General features: G+C 36.9%; 1 protein-coding gene across 2 annotated transcripts in view; it reads left to right on the forward strand.

Moving 5' to 3' along the window:
• The window catches only part of AP4E1 (adaptor related protein complex 4 subunit epsilon 1), a 57,828-nt gene that overhangs the window by 16,274 nt on the left and 20,764 nt on the right, over positions 1–20,790 (forward strand). For both annotated transcript variants that reach the window (XM_045201516.2, XM_024567710.3), the window contains 8 exons: positions 1,175–1,248; positions 8,312–8,434; positions 8,531–8,640; positions 11,170–11,309; positions 12,423–12,535; positions 12,647–12,765; positions 17,214–17,516; positions 19,378–19,492. In XM_045201516.2, the coding sequence (XP_045057451.2) occupies positions 1,175–1,248; positions 8,312–8,434; positions 8,531–8,640; positions 11,170–11,309; positions 12,423–12,535; positions 12,647–12,765; positions 17,214–17,516; positions 19,378–19,492 (1,097 nt within the window). The remainder of the gene's footprint in view (positions 1–1,174; positions 1,249–8,311; positions 8,435–8,530; positions 8,641–11,169; positions 11,310–12,422; positions 12,536–12,646; positions 12,766–17,213; positions 17,517–19,377; positions 19,493–20,790) is intronic.

Here is a 20,790-nt window from a genome sequence, read left to right on the forward strand (position 1 = left end):
GTGTTTATTGATTTTTGGAGAGAGAGGAAGTGAAGTAACTTTGAGGCTTTTAGTGAATATACTAAATGCACTAACTCTTATCTTCCTTCCTTCTTTCATGGATGAATTTGGAGAATACATGCAAAGGTGACTAAGAGAGCGCTTACCTTCAACTCCAGCAGCTGTCAGTCTGTTTCGTGTCTGTAAGCTTCTGTGACTATTTGGTTCCTCAGTTTATTGTGTTCATTAGATTTCACATATAAGTGAGATCATGTGGTATTTGCCTTTCACTGACTGGCTTAATTCACTTAGCATAATATTCTCCACTTCTATCCATGTTGTTGCAAACTGTAAAAGTTTCTTCTCTTTCACTGCTGTGTAGTATTTCATTGTTAATTTAATCTTTTTGCTTGTTTGCTTTACAGTTTACTTTCTCTGCAAGACTATTGTGTGTATTCTATGTTGAGGCAGTTTTTATTTCTATTAATGTTTTTTGAATTTGTAAAACATACAAAAATACCAGCTGAGAAGCCATAGTTTTAGCATTGGCATCGTGGAGAGGCCTTTTCTAGGCAGGAGGATGAATGCTACGACTCTGTAAAGCACTGCATTTCCTTACAGTATCTACCTCAACCCAGTTATTGTAACAGTAATCTGTGATCATAAAGCCATAGGAATGGTATTTTCTTATATTTCACATATTTAATATAAGTGAAAGATAAAGTTTTCTTTCTGAAGAACTCAGTGCTACTCATAGAGTAGTATTTGGATACTTTAAAACTTAAAAAAATTATGTGGCTTAAATACAGATAATGTACTGTCTGGAATAATCTGGATATGTGAGGTATTACTGTAGTAATTTGAAACAGGCAGAAATGTTTTATTATAAAGAAAATTATAAAAGATAGTGTGTTCAATGGAATAAAACCTGATTTACAAATGCAGGTGAGGACAGAGTTGCTTGACTTATGTTTATTTTCACTGACTAGTCCACTTTGATGAAGCAGGAAGTGAAACTCATGAAAAAGAGCAAATGGAATCTTTAAGAAGTGAAATTCCCATAGCTTCATAAAAAGAAATTTTTTTACTTCTTTTCTGTAGATCCTCAGTTTTAAAGAGAGAGAAGTTTGAAAAACTATGTTTCATTGGGTTATAATACTATAATTCTAATGCAAATAAAATATCTTTTAAACAGAACAAGTGAATTAATGTATGATGTTCTTGATGAATCCTTACGAAGAGCCGAGTTAAATCACAATGTCACATATGGTAGGTAATGTGTAAATACTACTTTAATGACTAGCAGTATTTTTCAGTAGTGTAGCTGAATCTGTGTTAGAATACTACACATTCCAATAGAATTTTATATGTCAATTTTTAAGGTGATTCTTTGGGTTATTATTTTTCAATGGAAGCATTGAATAACTAATAGAAATAATTTGAAATTATGGCATTCTCTTAAGTGTTGACCTAATTTCATTATTACATTTGTCTCTCTTTTAATACTTTATTTTTAAGAGAAATTATCGCTTTATTGAAAATGTTTATTAACTTAGTAGGCCTGTTCCATACTTAATAAGACAGTTCTTAAATACATCAATTAGTCAACTAGTTGTCAGATATTTCTTAGCTTTCTCTTACTTGTCGGGCCCTGTGCAAGATACTTGGAATACAGCTGTGAATAAAACAGTGTTATCACTGAGCTCAAAGACTAGGTAAGTGCAAAGGGCCAGGTGCTGTAAATGTTATAAAGGAGAATTACAGGGTGCTGTGGGAGAATATAGCAGCTAGTCTTAGGAGAGGGGGGGGACAAAGAAGGTGTTTATGAAAAAGTGATATTTTGAACACAATTGAAAGGTGAGTATGATATAGATAAGGATATATAGGATATATATGTAGAATAATAGCATACTATTTTATGAAGAGACAGGTCTTTGTATATAATTTTATACAACTTGAAAAAGTAATTTAGTGATAGACAAGAATAAATTGGGGGAGGAGAGTAGAGAACTCAGAAAAGTAACCAAAAATACTTCTAATATAAATGGCCAGAGGGAGGAACGATTAGTTCTTTATCTATCAGTCTGAGGAAGCTCTGTGAAGAAATTGGGTTATTTGGAGATATTTACAAGATAGAAGTAAAACAGTTTGAATTTTGCATGTGGTGGAGAGTAGTAGAAAAGGCATTGAGAGAGGCAACTCAGATAAGTCATTTCTGAATCTGGTGAAGTACTGTGAAGAGCATTACTGGTTCTCTTAGATACTGGTAAACCGTGGATCTTTAAAAGCAATGGTTGTAGAAATGTAGGGTAGAGGGCAGAAATTGAACTAGTTTAATTGTAATAAAAGTGCTTGACAAAGATGCAATAGGAAGTAGGAGGAAGGATTTCACGCATAAAACTAGAACACGAAAAATAATACAAATGGTATTGAATTGGGTTAGTAAATTTAAAAGGATAGATTTATATTTTGTATGTGTAAATGGTGATTAAAGGCAGTAAGAGTGGTTTATTCATTGTTTAGCCAGTATTTATTGAATGCCTACAAAACAAAACCTTGATTTGTAAACTAGATATAGCTAGAGGAGAGTTGATTGACTTACATTCCTCCATGTTAAGGGTGGGAGATTAAAGGAGGAATAAGGTAGACACAGCCCCTGCCCTTATGAGTGTATAGTATAAGAACAGTTGATACTATGTAGGATCCTGCTATGTAATGAGAACAGTAAGGGGCCAGAGATGAGGATGACCTTTTCTGAGGCAGGTGGTTTGGCTAGAGCTGTCAGAAGGTCCAGAGAAGCATCAGAGTTTTGGTAGGCAGCTAAAGTAATTCAAAAAGTTTTGAGATATAGTCAGTGTCGAGGAAAAAAGTTTGAAAGGCTCTCGAGGACTTCTGTTTAAAATTAGTTAAGAATCTTGTTTTTCTTGTAGAAATTTTTTTAAATTGCATTTCAGTTTTAATTTTTTTATTTTTTTGAATAGGTAATATATGCACATGGTTCAAAATTCAAAAAGTACAAAAGGGTATACAGTGAACAGTAAGTGTCCCTTTGATCCTTATCACCCACCACCCAGTTCCCCTTTCTGGAGATGACCACTGTTACCTGTTCCTTTTGGTTTGGAGAATACTGTATACCCGATGAAGTACTTTCCCCTAGGACGCCCTCCGCTTACTCAGATTGCTGGCACCAGTCACCACCAGTGGCCGGTTCCGTCGTAGGCTGTCAGTGCAGTGTTTCGCTCTGCCGCAGGAACCTGATGGCTTCTGTCCTTTAGTTTCCTTTGTTCACCTTTTCATCATTGTTGCTTTTATCCCATATTTGTATCGATATAGTTTATAGGTAACACTGATTTTATCAATAGTAGAATATTCTCTAGTAATCCTTACATAAATATTTTATTGCTTAAAAATGCAAATTTTAAATTATAAACTTTATAAGGGAAGGGACTGTGTCTGTCTTATTCGCCAGCATATCCCAGTATCTGGCACTGGGTTAATCAATGAGTAATATGTCTTAATTGAATGGAAGGAAGGTAAAGTTATTTTACTTCTGTCAGTTATCTATCTGATTGAGTTTTAGTCTTAATACTTCCTAAACTGTATTTTTATGAAAGTTCCATTATTATAACTTTCTTGTCAAATCAAGAAATAAATCACATCACAGACATTTATTGAGTATTTGCTATGTGCCAGGCATTGTATAAAGTGATGTAGAGAATATGAAGAAGTATAAAATGTAATTTTTGGCGTTCAGGAATTTATAATGTAATGGAAGAGGTAACTTAATTATGAAAGCACAGTACCAGTATAAGGCAGAACGCAAAGGGGTGGTACAGGAAGTACGTATGGCAGGAGTTCTGAGATGGTAGTGATCACTGTGACTTACTGATGTAATAGGACTCTGTAAGATGGGTAGGATTTGGACGGCCAGAGGGAAGCTGAGGGGAGTTCTAGGAAGAGGCAACATGAGAAAAGGTGCAGAAGTGGAGATGTTTAGAACACTTTCAGAGAGCATTGACTCACTAGCCTGAGTGGACCATTCATAGTGACGGCAGTGGAAAGGCTGTGATATAGAGGTCTTTGCATGGCAGCCAAATGAGTTTGGACCTCATACTGTATAAATCTGGAGGTGTGGAAGATTTTTTCAGCAGGGTACTGAGAAGATGAGAATGAAATTTTTAGTAAAGTAATAAATTGGGAGAATTATATAAAATGGAGTACAAGGGACAGAACCATCAGAAGTAGATGGAAGTACCTTTCCCTTTTTTTCATACTAAGTATTCCTAAAAACCCTGGACATTAAATGTAAAATAAATGTAAGAGTCTGAAAGGCGGAGAAATGAAAGTAGGTGGGTTAGGGACCTTGGGACACAAGGCGCAACACCACAGTGAGTGCCCTGAGCTCTTTTCTTGCCTCACATTCTCCAAACTGGGTATTGGGGAGTCAGCAACCTGGAAATGCCAACATGTGCAGACAAAATAACCCAAGAAGAAAAGAGCAAACTAGTAATATGGAAAACGTTTAGAGAATAGCCCCTCTATTCCAGCCAAGCACCGTACAGAAAAAACTATGGATCTACCCACTTAGTGGAGAGCCTAGATTTCCACCCTCACCAGGTATAGGGAGGCGCCCCAACCCTTCTGGTGGGCTGGTGGCAGAGAAACCCAAGAGGGGAGCAAGAATTTCATCCCTGCCATGTGTTAATAGGGGTACCCTCCCTTGTACTGTCAGTAGAGATGATGTGGGAAGCCTGTATTTCACATTATCTGGGAGAGGTAGTAACAAGGTACCCCTCCCCCTCCTTGCTGAGTAGTTGTTAGAAGAAGCTAGTGGAGAGTCAGGGCTTTCATCACTGCTCAGGGATGCTAAGGCCACCCCTTCAGTGTCAGTGGAGGCAGCATAGGGAGCAGTAATGAGGCACTCCTCCCTCTCCCAGGCAGGACAGTGTCAGCAGGTACTTGCTGTCCCACCCGTGAGAAGCCAGGATTCCCTCCTCTCAAAGTGTCAAAGCGGGCAGAGCGAGCAGAGAACCTGGACTTGTACCCTGTGGGGCAGTGCCTCCACCTCTCTGCCAGAGTGCTGTCAGTAGGTAGAGACGTAACTTACTTAAAACTGAAGTCTAGTCTGAAGGATAAGATAGCAGTAGAACTTCTCTGTGCATGTTCCAACCCAAAGTGTTTATGATAAATCCATGGTGTCACAGATGGTAGAATGTTATTAAATTTTTAATTTGGTAATTTTTTCTTGATGTTATTTTGGTTAGAACCTAGGTTGCTCCAGAAAAGTAAATAAGGTTCCACATTATGTTTTTATGTTTAGAAACCCTCAGAAGTGCTTTTCGTTTAGCCACTGTAGAGGGAAGACAGCAGAACGCTGCTTTTTCACTCATGGACTTACATTCAGATTTTTGCAGAGTTGGAGAATAAAGACACTTAGTTCTATATGGGAAAATAATCAAAAAACCTATTAAATTCATTTTCAGCTAATTTATACCTAAGTTGACTGGTAAATACATTTTTTAAACTATTAATTTTTACCTAGAATAGCTTTCCAGAAATCTTATGATAATCTCTATATACAAGTTTAGATTTTAGGAGAGTAATGAGAAGTTTTTTATACTAAAAATTTGATAGCAAGGGAGTTCTGAATGACAGGAATACGTGAAGGCAAATATGTCAGTTCCATAGAAAATGGAACATCATAATTTTAACTCTTGCTTAGGATTGTCACATTAGTTTAGGGTTTGGCAAACTTTTACTGAAAAGGGGTTCAGATAGTAAATATTTTAGGTTTTGTAAGTCACGTAAGTTTCTGTCACAGATTTTCCTTTGTGTTTTTGTTTGTTTTGTTTTGTCTCTACAACCTGTAAAAAAATGTAATTATACACCTGAAAGTAATATATGTCAATTACATCTCAATTTAAAAATGTAAAACCCATTCTCAGTTTACAGGCTTGCAAAAACAGACTGAGGGCTGCATTTAGTGGTAGTTTGCCCACTCCTGCCTTAGTTGATTATTAATTAGTTAAGACTCTCTTTGTTTAGCTCATAAAGTTGTAAAGTCAACTTTTTTTTTAGAACAGAGTAAAGACATTTTATAGCACATTTTAATATACGAATTGTCTTTTTAGGTTCAGTTAACTTCGTAGGTTTTCCTTTAATTAAAGTCAGTTCCCTTCTTTTAAAAAAAATTTTATTTAGTAATTAGAGAGAGAGAAACATCAGTGTGTTCCACTCATGTATGCATTCATTGGTTGATTCTTGTATGTTCCCTGACTGGGGATCAAACCCACAACCTTGGTGTATCTGGACAATGCTCTAACCAGCTGTGCTACTGAGCCAGGGCCCAGTTCCCTTCTTTTTGTTTCTCGTAATTTTGTTTTTATTGGGGTGTAGGTGGTAGGTCACTATGGGTGGTTGTACCCCACCAGGGTACCACTGTCCATTCTGATCTTCCTGGGAGAGTTTTTGGAGCTTTTTCTTTTTCTTGGAGCTGCTGCCCTTGCTTTCAGCAGCGTCTTCTGGTCTGCTGCTGAGTGGCTCCTCCTTGAAGAGAATTTCCTCTTTTCCTTGGGGACACTCTTGTTTCCTGCTTCTTGAGGGTCACTAACTGCTGGTTCCTCTTTGGGGGAAGATTTCCGCTGCCAGTTGTCTCCTCAAGATCACTACTAGCCAGCTTCTCCTTGGGAAAAGATTTCTTTTCTTGGGGTTTGGGTAGCGAGACAGGTGGGTCTTCCATTGTGTTCTCCTGAGGAGCCTTCTGGAGCTTTTGCTTTCTCTTATTTTTGGGTTTTTCACTTGTCTCCCCGCACTCCTGTGGTACACTACTCCTGTTTTTGGAAGATGCGAGGGCAGTTGCAGCCAGCCATTTCTTTTCCTTCAAGTGTTTCTCCAGCTTCCTAGTAATTCAGCAGCCGCGTCCTCTGCCTGAACCGTTGCCTCCTTCATGACCTCCAGATTCTGTCACGGGATCTCTCCAGTCTCATGGAAGGATGGCTGCTCCTCCACTTGTTCTTGAAGCTTCTCCCCAAATACACTTGTGGGCAGCTCAGAGAGCAACCAGTTTGTGAGGCAGTACTGCATTTGTTTGTCAGCTATCCGGAGATGCGGCCTTTGCTCTTGGCATCTGCTCAGCCAATGAAGGTGGAGTGGAATGAGTCCATTTTGGGGGTGTTACCCCTTGTCTTCAGGGCTCTGGACACTTGGTCCCTTTGCTGGGCTCTGGGAATCACTCAGACACCAGGACTGGCCATCCAGTTCCCTTCTTAATGAGTAATTTATATTTGTGATTTCTTTTCTCTCTTTTTTTATAGGAAGGGTTTATATAAAGTTTTTACACAATGTTTATGTGTGCCTCAATTGATAGGCAGTTTAGTGTAAAACATAGCTAGTTGAATATTCAGGGTCTATCTTGTATACGAAGTGTCTGATTGTTATGTTTTAAGCTTTTAGCAATAGAGAAAGAGTGATTCTGTCAAGGACACTTGATATGCTTCAACTTGTATTTGAACTGTTTTTAAGACTGCTGACTCTGTCTCCCTCCTCATACTATGATTGCATAGGACACGCAGGGCTTAATGGTGCCTCAATGATTCTCCTTTACCATGGCAGAGCCCCCGCTCCTTGACTCATGCTCTTTCAAGGGTTTGGAAAACAGTTTCGGTGTCCACTTTGATCTCTGTCACAGTTACCAGATTTTGACTGTATGAGAAAATCATATCGAACACTATCAAGATGTTCAGTAGATTGTTGTATATTCTTTGAGATTAATTTTAAAGAAGTAATTTGGAGGTTTTTGAGCAGTGGCTCTACTTTGAAATAAATGCTAGAGCATTTTGAAATAATTACATTAAAATAAACCACACATAGAGTTTTGTATACAAGTAGTAGAAACTGCCTGAAAATAAATTATTTTAAAGCATTCAAGAAGTGTTAGAAATACCTGGTTATGTAGGAACAATGAATATATTACTTATTGTGACCTTTGGAATGTGAGCTTCTTGAGAGCAGGGTTTTGTCTGTTTTGTTCACTGCTGTATCCATACTACTGGGACAATGCCTGGCACGTAGGAGTTGTTCAGTAAATGCTTCGGCATGAATGAATGTATCACTTTTATCTGTTACTATACATAATTGCCTTTATATTATACTGTGGTAACATAATCCTAATAACTGTATAAGCCTGAAAACCTTTGTATCTTTGAAAATTTTCCATAAAAAGATTTTGACTAAAACTGGCTTTCTAATTTATTTTGTTATGACTTCTACACAGATATGTTCTTTTAGTATGCCTTAACATGATCTCTGATATTTTTATGTTTTCTTTCTCTAGCTATTCTGTTCGAATGTGTACATACAGTCTATTCTATTTATCCCAAATCAGAATTACTTGAGAAGGCTGCCAAGTGCATTGGAAAATTTGTCCTATCACCTAAAATAAATCTCAAATACTTAGGTAAGATGATTGGTTCTTTTGCCGGAAATTACAGAGAGCTTTTGAAATTTGCCCCTTGTTTCAAGTCACTTTGTGTAATGTGATCTTTGTTTTCAGGACTGAAGGCTCTTACCTATGTTATCCAGCAGGATCCCACTCTGGCACTTCAGCACCAGATGACAATAATTGAATGTTTAGACCATTCTGATCCCATTATTAAAAGAGAGGTAAACTGATATTTTGAATTGTGTATGTGAAGTGTTGTAATTTTTAAACTTTTTGTTACTATTAATAGAGATTAAAGTGGTGGGCAATGTGTATGAGAGTGTGTGTGTGCACATGTGTATTTTAACTCTTTTTGAAAAAAGATTTTATTTATTTTAGACAGAGGGGAAGGGAGGGAGAAAGAGAGGGAGAGAAACATCAGTGTGTGGTTGCCTCTCATGTGCCCCAAACTGGGGACCTGACCTGGCCCACCACCCAAGCATGTACCCTGACTGGGAATAGAACTGGCAACCCTTTGGTTTGCAGGCCGGCACTCAATCCACTGAACCACACTGGCCAAGGCTATATTTTAACTTTTCAGAGCATTTTATTCTTTCTACCAAAGTTTAAGGAACTTTTCTAAAAAATTCTGTGTCATTATCCACAGGAGTGATTTTAAATTATGAGTTGGAGGAGTTAGGTCCAATTACCTATATGGATTTATTAATATCTTTCTGATCCAAGAATTGTATCAGTAGGAGACCTGGATTCTATTCCCAGTTCTTTCGTACAGTACTGTTTCCAGGGTATTACATAATGCTCTGAAACATCTGTGAAATGGGCTAATGCTTTCCCTACTACATATGCAGGAGTGTTGAAAGAATTAATAAAAACATTCCTAAAATGATTTTAGCTTTTTGAAAGAAAAGATGTATAATTTATTTTAAAATTTTTCAGCTTTTTCCTTTTGTAAAATTGCTTGGTTTTCTATATAAGTATATCTGTTAATTCTCATATAGAGAAATCACTCTATACCTTAATTTAAAATGGTATATAGGACCTAGTTAAGAAGAATGGTAGTTTTATTTATGATTTAAAAAGTAATAAAGTTAAAAAGACCTACTAAATGTTTAAATTACTTAATGAGTTAAAACTATTTATTGAGAGAATACTGCATTACATTAAATGATTGTAAAACGATTGTAATTTTAAAAGATAAGATTATGAATTTTGAATTTTAAAAGATACTACTTTTGAAACAAAACTATTTTTGATAATTGCCATCTGCATGTGTGTGTGTATGTATATGCACACACATTTTTTGCGTTCATATTTTCAATCTTCGGAAATTGTTACCTTCCTTGAATGAATCTGGGAATTTATAGATGTACTAATTTCTATGTGTAGGCATCGTAGAAAAATGAGTAGGTACCAAGGGGCAATAACATATGATTATACAGCTCTTCAACTTTGAACAGATATAGAGCATTCATTTTCTTTCTGTGGGTGACTACTAAATTGGACGAGGTTGACTTAGGTGCAGTTATCTTATTGTTATATTGAATTACTGGTCTCTCATTTAAAAATCAGAGTCAAAGGGAAAATAGGCGACCATTAAAATGATCTATTGTGATATGTTCGGCCTAGTACCTGCAGTGAGAAAAGTAGTTTGAGCTCTTTGGGGAAGGTACTGAGTGTCAGTGGTGCCTCAAGAAGTCACTGCAGTAGTCTCCTCAGTGCCACTGTCACTTCTGACTGCTGTTGGTATGGCAAGAACTTTGGTCCTTGGGTATGGACTGACTTGCTGCTTGGGGCTGGGATTTCCTTTTACCTGGTTTTATTACCTTTCTTTCATACAGGGAGAAAGAAGGCAAGAAGGAGCTAACAGTAAAGACCTCTGTTTATGCAATTTCTAGTACCATACCTGAGTCCTAGAAATGCTACATTTCGTGGTGTTAGAGTAGAAAATAAATTTGGTGTAGATTATCTAAAAATATAAGTAACATATAATTTAGGGTCTACATGTAGGGAGCATGTCTGAAGCAGCTTCTTAAATTGAAAGCTGTTGATGGGGGAACCTTTGTGTTTATAGACTTGAAGTAGAGTTAAGGCTTAACTGAAACAGCTTTTTAAAAAAATCTTCCAAAATCTGTTACAACTTTGTACTTGAAGTCCTGGCTGTGAGGATTGAAAAATTAGAAAGGACCTGCAGGAAATTTTGAACAAGCTTGACAAGTAGGATATATGGAAATTCTCTTGCTGCTAATATTGTTGGTTTTAAAACACCAGTAAAGGATCTTTTCTCAGTAATGCCCTTGGTCTCACGTTGATTTCTGAGAGCTATGATGCTTTGAGAACCTTAATGTGGGGCCTTAGAAAGCCAGCCAAATGGGAGCTTGTTTTGGTACTGGTGGGACTTCATGTTACCTGAGGCAGTAAGAGGTATGTTCCTCAGCTATAAAACAATTCTTTGATACCTGAGATTCTTGCTATGCTTTGAAGCACTTGAGCCACCAACCTTTGTGCATTCATCAGAGAACCTTTGCCCTTAGCTGACCAACCCACTGACATGCTGTTTGCTGCTGTTTTGGTAGTGTTTCTTTCTAACAAAGTTGCCTTTATTAAGTTCTGTGCATTTCTTTAGCACCTATTAACTGACCTGGTCAGGAGATCTATGTAAAAGTGAAAGAATCAACCATGTTATGTATGTTACTGTATTTATTGGTGTTATCATGCATAATTTCATAATACTCTTTATTTTTCTTAAACAGACTCTGGAACTTCTTTACAGAATTACTAATGCTCAGAATGTAACAGTGATTGTGCAGAAAATGCTTGAGTATTTACATCAGAGCAAAGAAGAGTATATTATCATCAATTTGGTTGGCAAAATAGCTGAGCTGGCTGAGAAATATCCTTTGTTTGAACCATAATCATAAAATACCTTTAGTTACACAGTAATTTTAAAATGATTGGTATAGATATGTTCACATGCAGATGGAGTTCAGAGGCCCCGCAATCACTTCCATTCCTGATGTACAAGCCTCTCTTGTCAAAACCAGGAATTAGTGTAGACTTCCTGGGGGATGGCTTTTTTCTTGGCTCTTTTCATTCAGTTGGTCAGTATTGTGGGCGAGAAAATATAGGAACCCCTGCCTGATTTCTCTCATTCCCTCCTTGTCTTTGACTTCTTACTCAGCTTCTTTTCTGAGTAAAAGTTCTCGCTGCTGTTTTTTTTGTGGGGGGCAGAATCAGGATGCTAAAATTGATTCTTTACAGGGGTTGGCAAAAGTAGGTTTACACTGTATGGAAAATAATACAATAATTAATAAACAATAATACAAGAATAAGCTCTGTGTTTTGTGTATCTGTTTTTGCTTACCCCTGTATTGTTTATATTAGAAATTGTCACAAGAAAGTAGGTGGTTGGGAAATCTATTCATGTGTTACTTCACATTAGTTTTTTAAAATTCAGAGGAACTACTACAGGTCACAAGCATATTCCTTTCTTTTAAGATGTCTATTGTTAAAGCTAAGAATGAATGAATACTGTTAATCAAATTATGTTAGAAATTACTTTAGTTCTAGCCAGTGCTGTAGCTCTGGCCAGCATAATGGCAAAGTGTTAGAACTGAAGAGCAACAAATTAGTTGGAGGTTAAACAACTTACTTGTCCAAGTAGACAAAGCACAACATTTAGTTTCTCTGAAGTGTATATCATTTTCCATTTTTGTCTGTAGTTCACTGGAGCATTTCTTTCAAGTATTTTACATTTATTTATTGGATGCCTATTTGTACAAGACAGAGTGCTAGATAAAGCAACATGAACTGTTGTTTTAAATGTATTAAATAGATTTACTGAGCATCTATTTTACATAAAACTGGAGTATAGAACAGTTTATTAGCAGAAGTTAAAAGTAAAAATGCTAAACTAGGATGAATTGGGGGTTATTTTTAAAAGGTTGATGCAGAAAGAATAGTAAGTGGCATTTGGAAGTGTACTTGTTCTTAACACTGTGGACACATATGCTCCTGATAATGCGTGGTTTATTCAGACAATGAATGCTGTGTTTTCAGTGGGAGGAGATGTAATGCATCCTGATATTCCCAATAACTTCCTGAGACTGCTAGCGGAAGGTGAATAAACTATTGCATTTTATAAAGTAAAGATTTTAAAATTATATGTTTTATTACAGAGTCCTTAGAGAATTTAATGGAAATTAAAATGATACATCAATTTCTTTGTAGGTTTTGATGATGAAGCAGAAGATCAACAATTAAGACTTTATGCCGTTCAGTCGTATCTCACTTTACTAGATGAGGAAAATGTGTTCTATCCACAGAGATTTCTTCAAGTTATGAGTTGGGTGAGCAAAGTACATTCAGTCATAAATGTTTATAACATTCTTTTTTTATAAAACCAAATACAGTATATTTCCTTCAGAAATCATTCAGTTCTGCTTGGCTAACTCCTTCAGCTGTCAGTTTTTTCCCCAGTGACGGCCTTCTATCACTTAGCTGTTTACTTGTCTGTTCATTCTCCCTGCCACCTCACTTGTCTAGTCTTTTAAATATGGGTGTTTGTTGTGTTTCTTTGGTGAATCTATATTTGTGCGAACACTCATGTATTTGTGATATATTAGTTAACAGTTGCTGCAAAATGTTACCACAGACAATGCTTAAAACAACATACATGTATTATCTCATAATTTCTGTGAGTCAGGAGTGTAGGCATGTCTTAGCTAGGTTCTCTGGGTAGGGCCTCTTAGGGTTGCAGCCAGGATTTTGGCTGGGGCTGCTGTCACATTTGAAGCTTGACTGGTGAAGGATCTACTTCCAAGCTCAGAAATCAGTTTCTTTGGCTCTAAAACTACAGGTTTGAGGTTCATACTGTCAATTGTAGGCTCCTTGAACAGCCTTTAATTTCTTGCTATGTGGGCCTCTCAACATGGCTATTTGCTTCATCAAAGCCAACAAGGGAGATCATCTGTTTGTAAGATGAAAGTCAAAATATTGTGTGCAGGTAATTTAATCACATGTGATCACATACGTCCCATCACCTTTGTGTATTCTTTCTTGCGTATATGGGTGAGCACTTCTTTATGGGGGAGATTTGGAGAAGTGCAACTGCTGGGTCATAGGATAAGCACATTTTAATATTTTAAGTTTTGCCAAAACTTAGCATGTTAACTTAAATTTTACCCAGACTTTTATTTAAGAATTTTAATTTTCTTATCTATGGGGCAGTTGAAAGACTAGTATAACAAGAACCCCTATGCGTTTCTTCTAGACTCACAGTTATTATTTTTAATCACCTTTGCCTTAATGTATCAACACCTATGTCTAGGTCTACCGGTGTATACAGTTTGCTTTGCTGAACCATTCAAAATTGAGTTGCAGACATCGTGACACTTTACCCCCCAAAATTCAGCATGAATCTCATAAGAATGACATTGTTCTAGGTAATGATAAAACTATTTTATACCTAAGAAGTATAACATTAATTTATTAATATCACATAATATACAGTTCATATTCAGATTTATTTAGTTGTCCAAAAAATGTCTCTTGTGGTTGTTTTTCTACCCCTCTGATCCTAGATCCAGTCAGGGTTTACAGATTGTATTTAGTTACTTACGTCTTTTCAGTCTTTTTAAAAATTTATAATGAGCCTGGGTTTTTTTTGTTTTTATAACATTGATTTTTTTTGGATGAATACTGTGGACATAGAATGTCCAGCATTTCTCAATGTGTCTGATTGTTTCTGGTTCAGTTAAACATTGTTAGCTAGACTAGTACATCAGCAATATTATGTACTTCCCAGTACATCATATTAGGATGCACATAATTTCAGTTCCTCCAATTATTGGTGATTGGAAGTTTCTTTTTTTTTTTTTTTTTTTTTTTTTTTGGTGAAGATGTTGACCTTCAGATGTGTGTCCTTTTAAAGGTACGTTTTCTCCTTAGTAGTTTATAACCAATCTGTGAGGTGATTCTGGGAAGCTGTGTGAATGTTTCTTCCTCAACTCCATGTTTCAGCAGTGGTTTTAACATTGATAATCCTTGCCTAAATTGGTTATTGTATTTGGTGGATTTTTTTTTTCCTCCATGAATGTGACACATCATTCCATATATTTGGAGTGTTTTTATATCTTTCTATATATAGCATACAAATCCTGTACATGTTTTGTTAGATTTATACCTATTTTATTTTCTTTAGAGCAGTAGTGTGTATATATACATATATATATATATTTTTGAAGATTTTATTTATTTATTTTTAGAGAGAGGGGAAGGGAGGGAGAAAGAAAGGGAGAGAAACATCAATGCCTCTCGTGTGCCCCCTGCTGGGGACCTGGTCCGAAACCCAGGCATGTACCCTGACTGAGAATCGAATAGGCGACCCTTTGGTTTGCAGGCTGGCGCTCAATCTACTGAGCCACACCAGCCAGAGCATATTTTTAATATTGTTTGCTATATGTTTGCTGCTACTAGTATGTACAAATATAACAGATTTTTATATTTTCGTCTTGTACCCTGCAATCTTGCTGAAGTCCCTTACTAGTCTAGGATGTTTTTTGTAGATTTCTTGAAACCTTGTTAAGAATTTTCGCATCTCTTCAGGAGGGATGTAAGTCTGCAGTTTTCATATTTTTCTACTCTACATGCTTTGTTCTGATCAAGGGAATACTGGCTTGATAAAATGAGTTGAAGGCGTTCTTTCCTCTTCTGTTTTCTGGAACGATTGTATAGAAGAGAGCTGTTTCGTTTTTAAGTGTTTGGAAAATTTCCTGTTATCTTTCCTGTTACTGATTTCTAGGTTGATTCTGTTGTTAGAGAAAATACTGTGTGACTTCATTTCCTTTTAAATTGTTGAGGGTTGGCTCTGGCTGGTGTGGATCAGTATATTCAGTGCCAGCTTGTGAACCAAAAGGTTGCCAGTTTGATTCCCAGTCAGAGCACATGCCTGGGTTGCAGGCCAGGTCCCCAGTTGGAGGCATGTGGGAGGCAACCAATTGATGTATGTATCACACATTGATGTTCCTCTCCCTCTTCCTCTTCTTCCCTTCCCCTCTCTCTAAAAAGTAAATAAATAAAATCTTTAAAAAAATAGTTGAGGTTTGTTTTATGATCTATGATACAGTCTGTGGGTTCTTGAAAAGAATGGGTATTCTGCTGTTGTTGAGTGGTGTGTTCTATAAATGTTGATTAAATTCTTTTGGAGGTGGCATTGAGACAAGGATGTTGAGATTATAACCATGTGACCTCCACTGACGCTCTGAAGGGGTGGCCTTGTTATTGCTGAGCAGTGGTGGAAATCATGACTCTCCACAGGCTTCCCCTGACACTGCCCTAGCAGAGAGGGGAAGGAACACCTCTTTATTCCGGGTGGAGGTGAAGTGCAGGCTTTCTGTGTGGTCTTCACGGACACTGCACAAGAGTGGGCCTCTATAGCTTGGTGGGGGTGAAAGGCCTGACCCCCCACTCGGCCTTCTCTGTCACCATCCTTGTGGAGGACTTGTGGTTCCTGTGACAGCCTGGTAGGGTTGAAGTCTTGGCTCTCCACTCTGCCTTTGGGCTTGGGGAGGGCTGCAGTTTTTTCTATGTGGTGCTTGACTGGAGTTGAAGGGTTATTGGCTGAAAGTTTTCTGTCTTCCTGGCTACTTAGCTGAAGAGACAGGCTTTTCCTGGGAATTTTTGTTTGAGCCTACTGGTATTTCCAGGCTGTTGGCTCTCCAGTACCCAGTCTGGGGTGTATGAGGCAACAGATAACTCACTGTATTGTTCCTTAGGTCCCAAGGTCCTTAGCGATATTCCTTGTTTTCTTCACCTTTCAGAGTCTTTTTATGTGTGTTTTATGTATAACATCAAGGGTTTCTGGGTATATTTAGTGGGAAGAATAGGGGAAGAATGCTTCTACCATCTTCTCACACATATAAATCCACTGATTTTTGAACTGGAATGAAGGTTACCTGCTCTTCTAGAGAGATAACCACTTTTATTAAACCACTCAAAAAATTATCTCACTACTTAGAGGATTGAACTTAATGAGCCCTATTTCTTTTTTGTCCTCTTCTTGTTACGAGCTGTACATCTTCCCTTGACTGTTACCTCACCTCCCTTTTTTTTCTTGTTGCTGCCAGTATTACACCAAAGATATGAAAATACTTCATAAATAACACTTAAGAAATATCTCATACTCCATTAATTTCAGTTTATTATGATTTTTAGACCAGTAGGATTATATATCTCCTGGATAAGTTAGATGTAAGAAAAAGGATATGTGACACATCAGTGACAGATCAATGTTCCTTGAAGATCATGGATCATCTCCCTCTGAATCAGCTGGTGTTTGTTCAAAATGTATAACTAAACATACTAAATCAGAATATCTGTGGTTAAAGCCCAGACATCTACATTTTAGTGAAACACTTCATATGACTCTTATGTGTATTAGCATGTGAGAACCACTCATTTAAATGCTTATTGGAAAATAATAGCAGAATGTGAAAGTGCTTGTAAAAACCAACAGCCAAACCTGGAAGGTCAGAAGAAAGCTAACCTGTAAACGTGAATGTTTTATATATTGTTAATGATAAATATGTGGAAAACATTTTTGTATTGGTTCCAATTCTTCATATAATTTTGAACCTTAAATGTACAATTGTATCTTTAATAATTTCTTTACCATGAGAATGTATGTTTAATTTAGATTAAACTCACTTCAGCAGTAGCCACTTTGTTTAGATCTCCCAGTATAGTTTACTGTGTAACTTGGTATTTGTATATAAACATCTCCTTGTTTTACTCATAGGTATTAGGGGAGTATTCCTACCTCTCAGATAAGGAGACACCAGAGGAAGTTATAACCAAGCTGTATAAGTTACTTATGAATGACTCCATTTCTTCAGAAACAAAAGCCTGGTTATTTGCTGCCGTGACCAAGTTGACACCTCAAGCTCACTCATCTAACATTGTTGAGAGATTAATCCAGGAATTTACTGTATCTTTGGATACTTGCATGAGACAGCATGCATTTGAATTAAAGCATTTACATGAGAATGTGGAACTTATGAAGAGCTTGCTTCCAGTTAATAAAAGTTGTGAAGACATGGTGGTAAGACATCTGCGTTCCATCTTTTAAAAAATTGCATAATCTTTAAATGGAATATATCAAAATACCGTTTCTGTAGCACTTAAGATGAAGATCGGAATTTTTCTCAAATTAGTGTGTGAGAGAATTTGAGAGCTTCAGTTTCGTAGTGATTCTAAATAGTCAGGAATTGAGGTGTATTTTCTCTGGAGAACTTCAGTGAAGGGATTTATAGTCTTTGACAATCTCTTTTAATATATAATAAATTAGAATTTTTATCTCCTTTGAACTTCTCTGTCACTTTATTATATTACTCTCTCTCTTTGAGAATGTAAAATACAGTTCTCCATTTTATTTTGTCCATCTGCTGTCTAAAGTCTTCACTACTTTGGAACCTGACCACCCACCTTTCTTTCCCCCACCCCTCTTAACCCAAAACACTCAGTTACTACTCACTCTCTGAATTTGTACCAGTCTCTCCCTCTGACTGATACAAATCAGAAAACTTCCACAAGGAAACCAGATGTGCCCAAATTTTTATGTGTTTAGATGCCATGTAGTTGACAAAGAGGAGGGGGTGGGCAGTATTCCCGCTAATTCTGAATTAGATTTTCATGACTTGTATTAATTTTAAATCTTGATTCATTAGTTCTTTCTATAGTTCCTTAAAGACAGAGGCCTTGCTTTAACATTTGGTAGACATTTCAGAGACATTCATTGAAATGATGAATAAATATGCTACATATAAAATTAAACTATGAAATAGCCAAACTTCCCATTTTCGTCAAGAATCTTGTTGAAACTAAACCTTTCCAAATTCAGAGTGTGACATGCCACTTAAATGTTTGAGAGTTACCTGCTGTTCTAAATTATCTGGGCTGTTTGGATACATTTGGCTAAATCAGGAGAAGCAAGTCTCTGGTCTCTGAGGTCATCACTACTATGTCCTCCTGTCTATATCTCATTTTTCTTTCTCTCCTTACTTTTTCTCTCTTTTTCCCCTTACTGATTCCTCATTTCTTCTTTTTTTCATTTAAATCATTCTCTTGTACTTTTCTATTCCTGCTAAAATTAAATAAATTAAGTAATTTTCCATAGATTTGTGAAAAAGCATTTTCAGGTAGAAAGGAATTGAATAGTTAAATCAAAGACACTGTGGGAAGCCAAATAACAGCTTCCCAAGAGGTCCTCTTCTCAATCCCTGGAACCTGTGTGTATGTTACCTTACAGGGTAAAAGGTACTTTGTAGGTGTGATTAAGTTAAGGATTTTGTGATGGAGATTATCCTGTATTTTCCAAGTAGGCATGAGATAATCACAAGGGTCCTTAGAAAAGTGAGACAAGAGTTCAGTGACGAGAAGGCAAAGTAGCAGTAGAAGCAGAGATCAGAGCCACGTGGCCTAAGCCAAGCAGTGCTCAGACACTGGGAGAGACCGGAACTTACTCTCCCCACGAGCCTCCAGAAGGAACCAGTGTTGTCAGCACCTTGTTTTTATCCCCCAGCAGCAGGAAACTAATATAGATCATAGTTCATAGCGTATGTATCTTCTCCTCTGGTAGGTTACAAATCTCGTGAAGGCAGGAACTGTGGCTTCCTTCCTCTCAATCACAGGACCTAATTTGGTGCCCTAATATACTGGATGTTCAAAAATGTATTCCTCAGTGCAGTGAAATTAATAACTACAAATGACTTTGCTCAGTGATTTGATTATAGATGTTTCAGGAAACTAGAAAGTTAGGTAGCACTTTTAGAATTGAAGTTTTTTTTTTTCACCTAAAAATTGTTTTTAGGGTATATGTGGGTTGAAAGTAGTTACGTGAATGTATAGTCTACTGTTCAGGTTAAATTTTTCTAATTCCTTATTTTTGCTTCAATTTGATACAGGTAGATGCTTCCTTATCTTTTCTGGATGGTTTCGTGGCTGAAGAACTCAGTCAGGGGGCAGCACCTTACAAACCTCACCACCAACGGCAGGAGGAAAAGCTTTCTCAGGAGAAAGGTAATTTTTTATAAGTTTAGAAACTAGATTAAAGGGACACCTTGTTTTATGCATGTAAGCAAATAATTGAAGATATTTACTGTTATTTTCCCTCCTTAAATCTGTTTGTGACTTGTGTACCCTGACTGGGCACTGTGAGAGAGGGCTGACAGATACTAGTGTGCGCAAAGCTGTGACAGAGTTTTAGAAAAAACTCAGGTTGCTGTGGACTAGTGAGTTTTCATTTTCATTGTAAGCAGTCTTGTGTATCCGAAGTGTGCTAGAGCACTTCCTACAACAAAATACCTACTTGGTGAAGTTTGGAACAGCTAAGAAAAGAAAGAATGAACCTACATTTAAGTAATGTAGGCTGTCAGGGAAAGGTTTCTGTCATGATTTTACAAAAGAGAAAACTACTGCGATATTTGGATGGTGGGTGGAAAGTATGCCTATGAATAAAAGGAGACTATTCAATGTTATCTGTATAGGAGTTCAGAATGTTAATACTGGAAAATGTAACACTGAAAGGTCTTTTTTGCTTCAGTTCATTATTCAGTGATTTTGTTGAGTACTGAATAGTTTCCAGGCTCTGTGCTAGGCATATGAGTACAACTAAATGATTGATACTAAATGAGACCAAAAAGTATAAACACTAATAATAGGCTTGATGTTACCTTTTTGTATGAGTATTTGCTCTTTTAAAGTTATTGACATATTAGCACAGTGATACCAAATGGCCTAGAAAATTCAATTTTCTTTCAAAGGGTAATCAGTTTCCTTCCCATTAATGCCTCATATACAGGGGTGGGACAAAAGATTTTACAATTGTGCATAGCAAAACACAGAGTTTATTCTTGTATTACCATTTATTAATTATTGTATTTTTCCCTATGAATAACTATAAACCTCCTTTCCCCCACTCTGTATTGATAAAATATGTGAGGGGAAAAATAAAGTTTTGAAGTTACAATTGCCCGACCTGTGACTCCAGTGCTTATAGAGGCCTTATGACATCCAGAGTGAAAATCTGGAGTTCCAGAGTGAGAGACGTGGTCCAGTTTCCGTATTCCTTATTTTCAATATGTCTGGGACCCTCAGTTGTTATTACTGCTACTCAGGGGTAGGGTTGGGAAGGGGAGTTAGGACAAGGAGCCTGATTCCTGGCATTGCCTGTCTCCTTTCTTAAAATAAGTTAAGTGGCTGAGTAAATATGATAGTTCTGGAATTCCCCAGCTAATGTTTTCCTTTGCCAAGTACTCTTTTTCCCATAGAACTATCATTATAAATGGGGTTAAGCTCTCAAATTAGGCTCCTCCCCT

This window comes from Desmodus rotundus, chromosome 7, assembly GCF_022682495.2.
Source record: "Desmodus rotundus isolate HL8 chromosome 7, HLdesRot8A.1, whole genome shotgun sequence".
Taxonomy (NCBI): domain Eukaryota; kingdom Metazoa; phylum Chordata; class Mammalia; order Chiroptera; family Phyllostomidae; genus Desmodus; species Desmodus rotundus.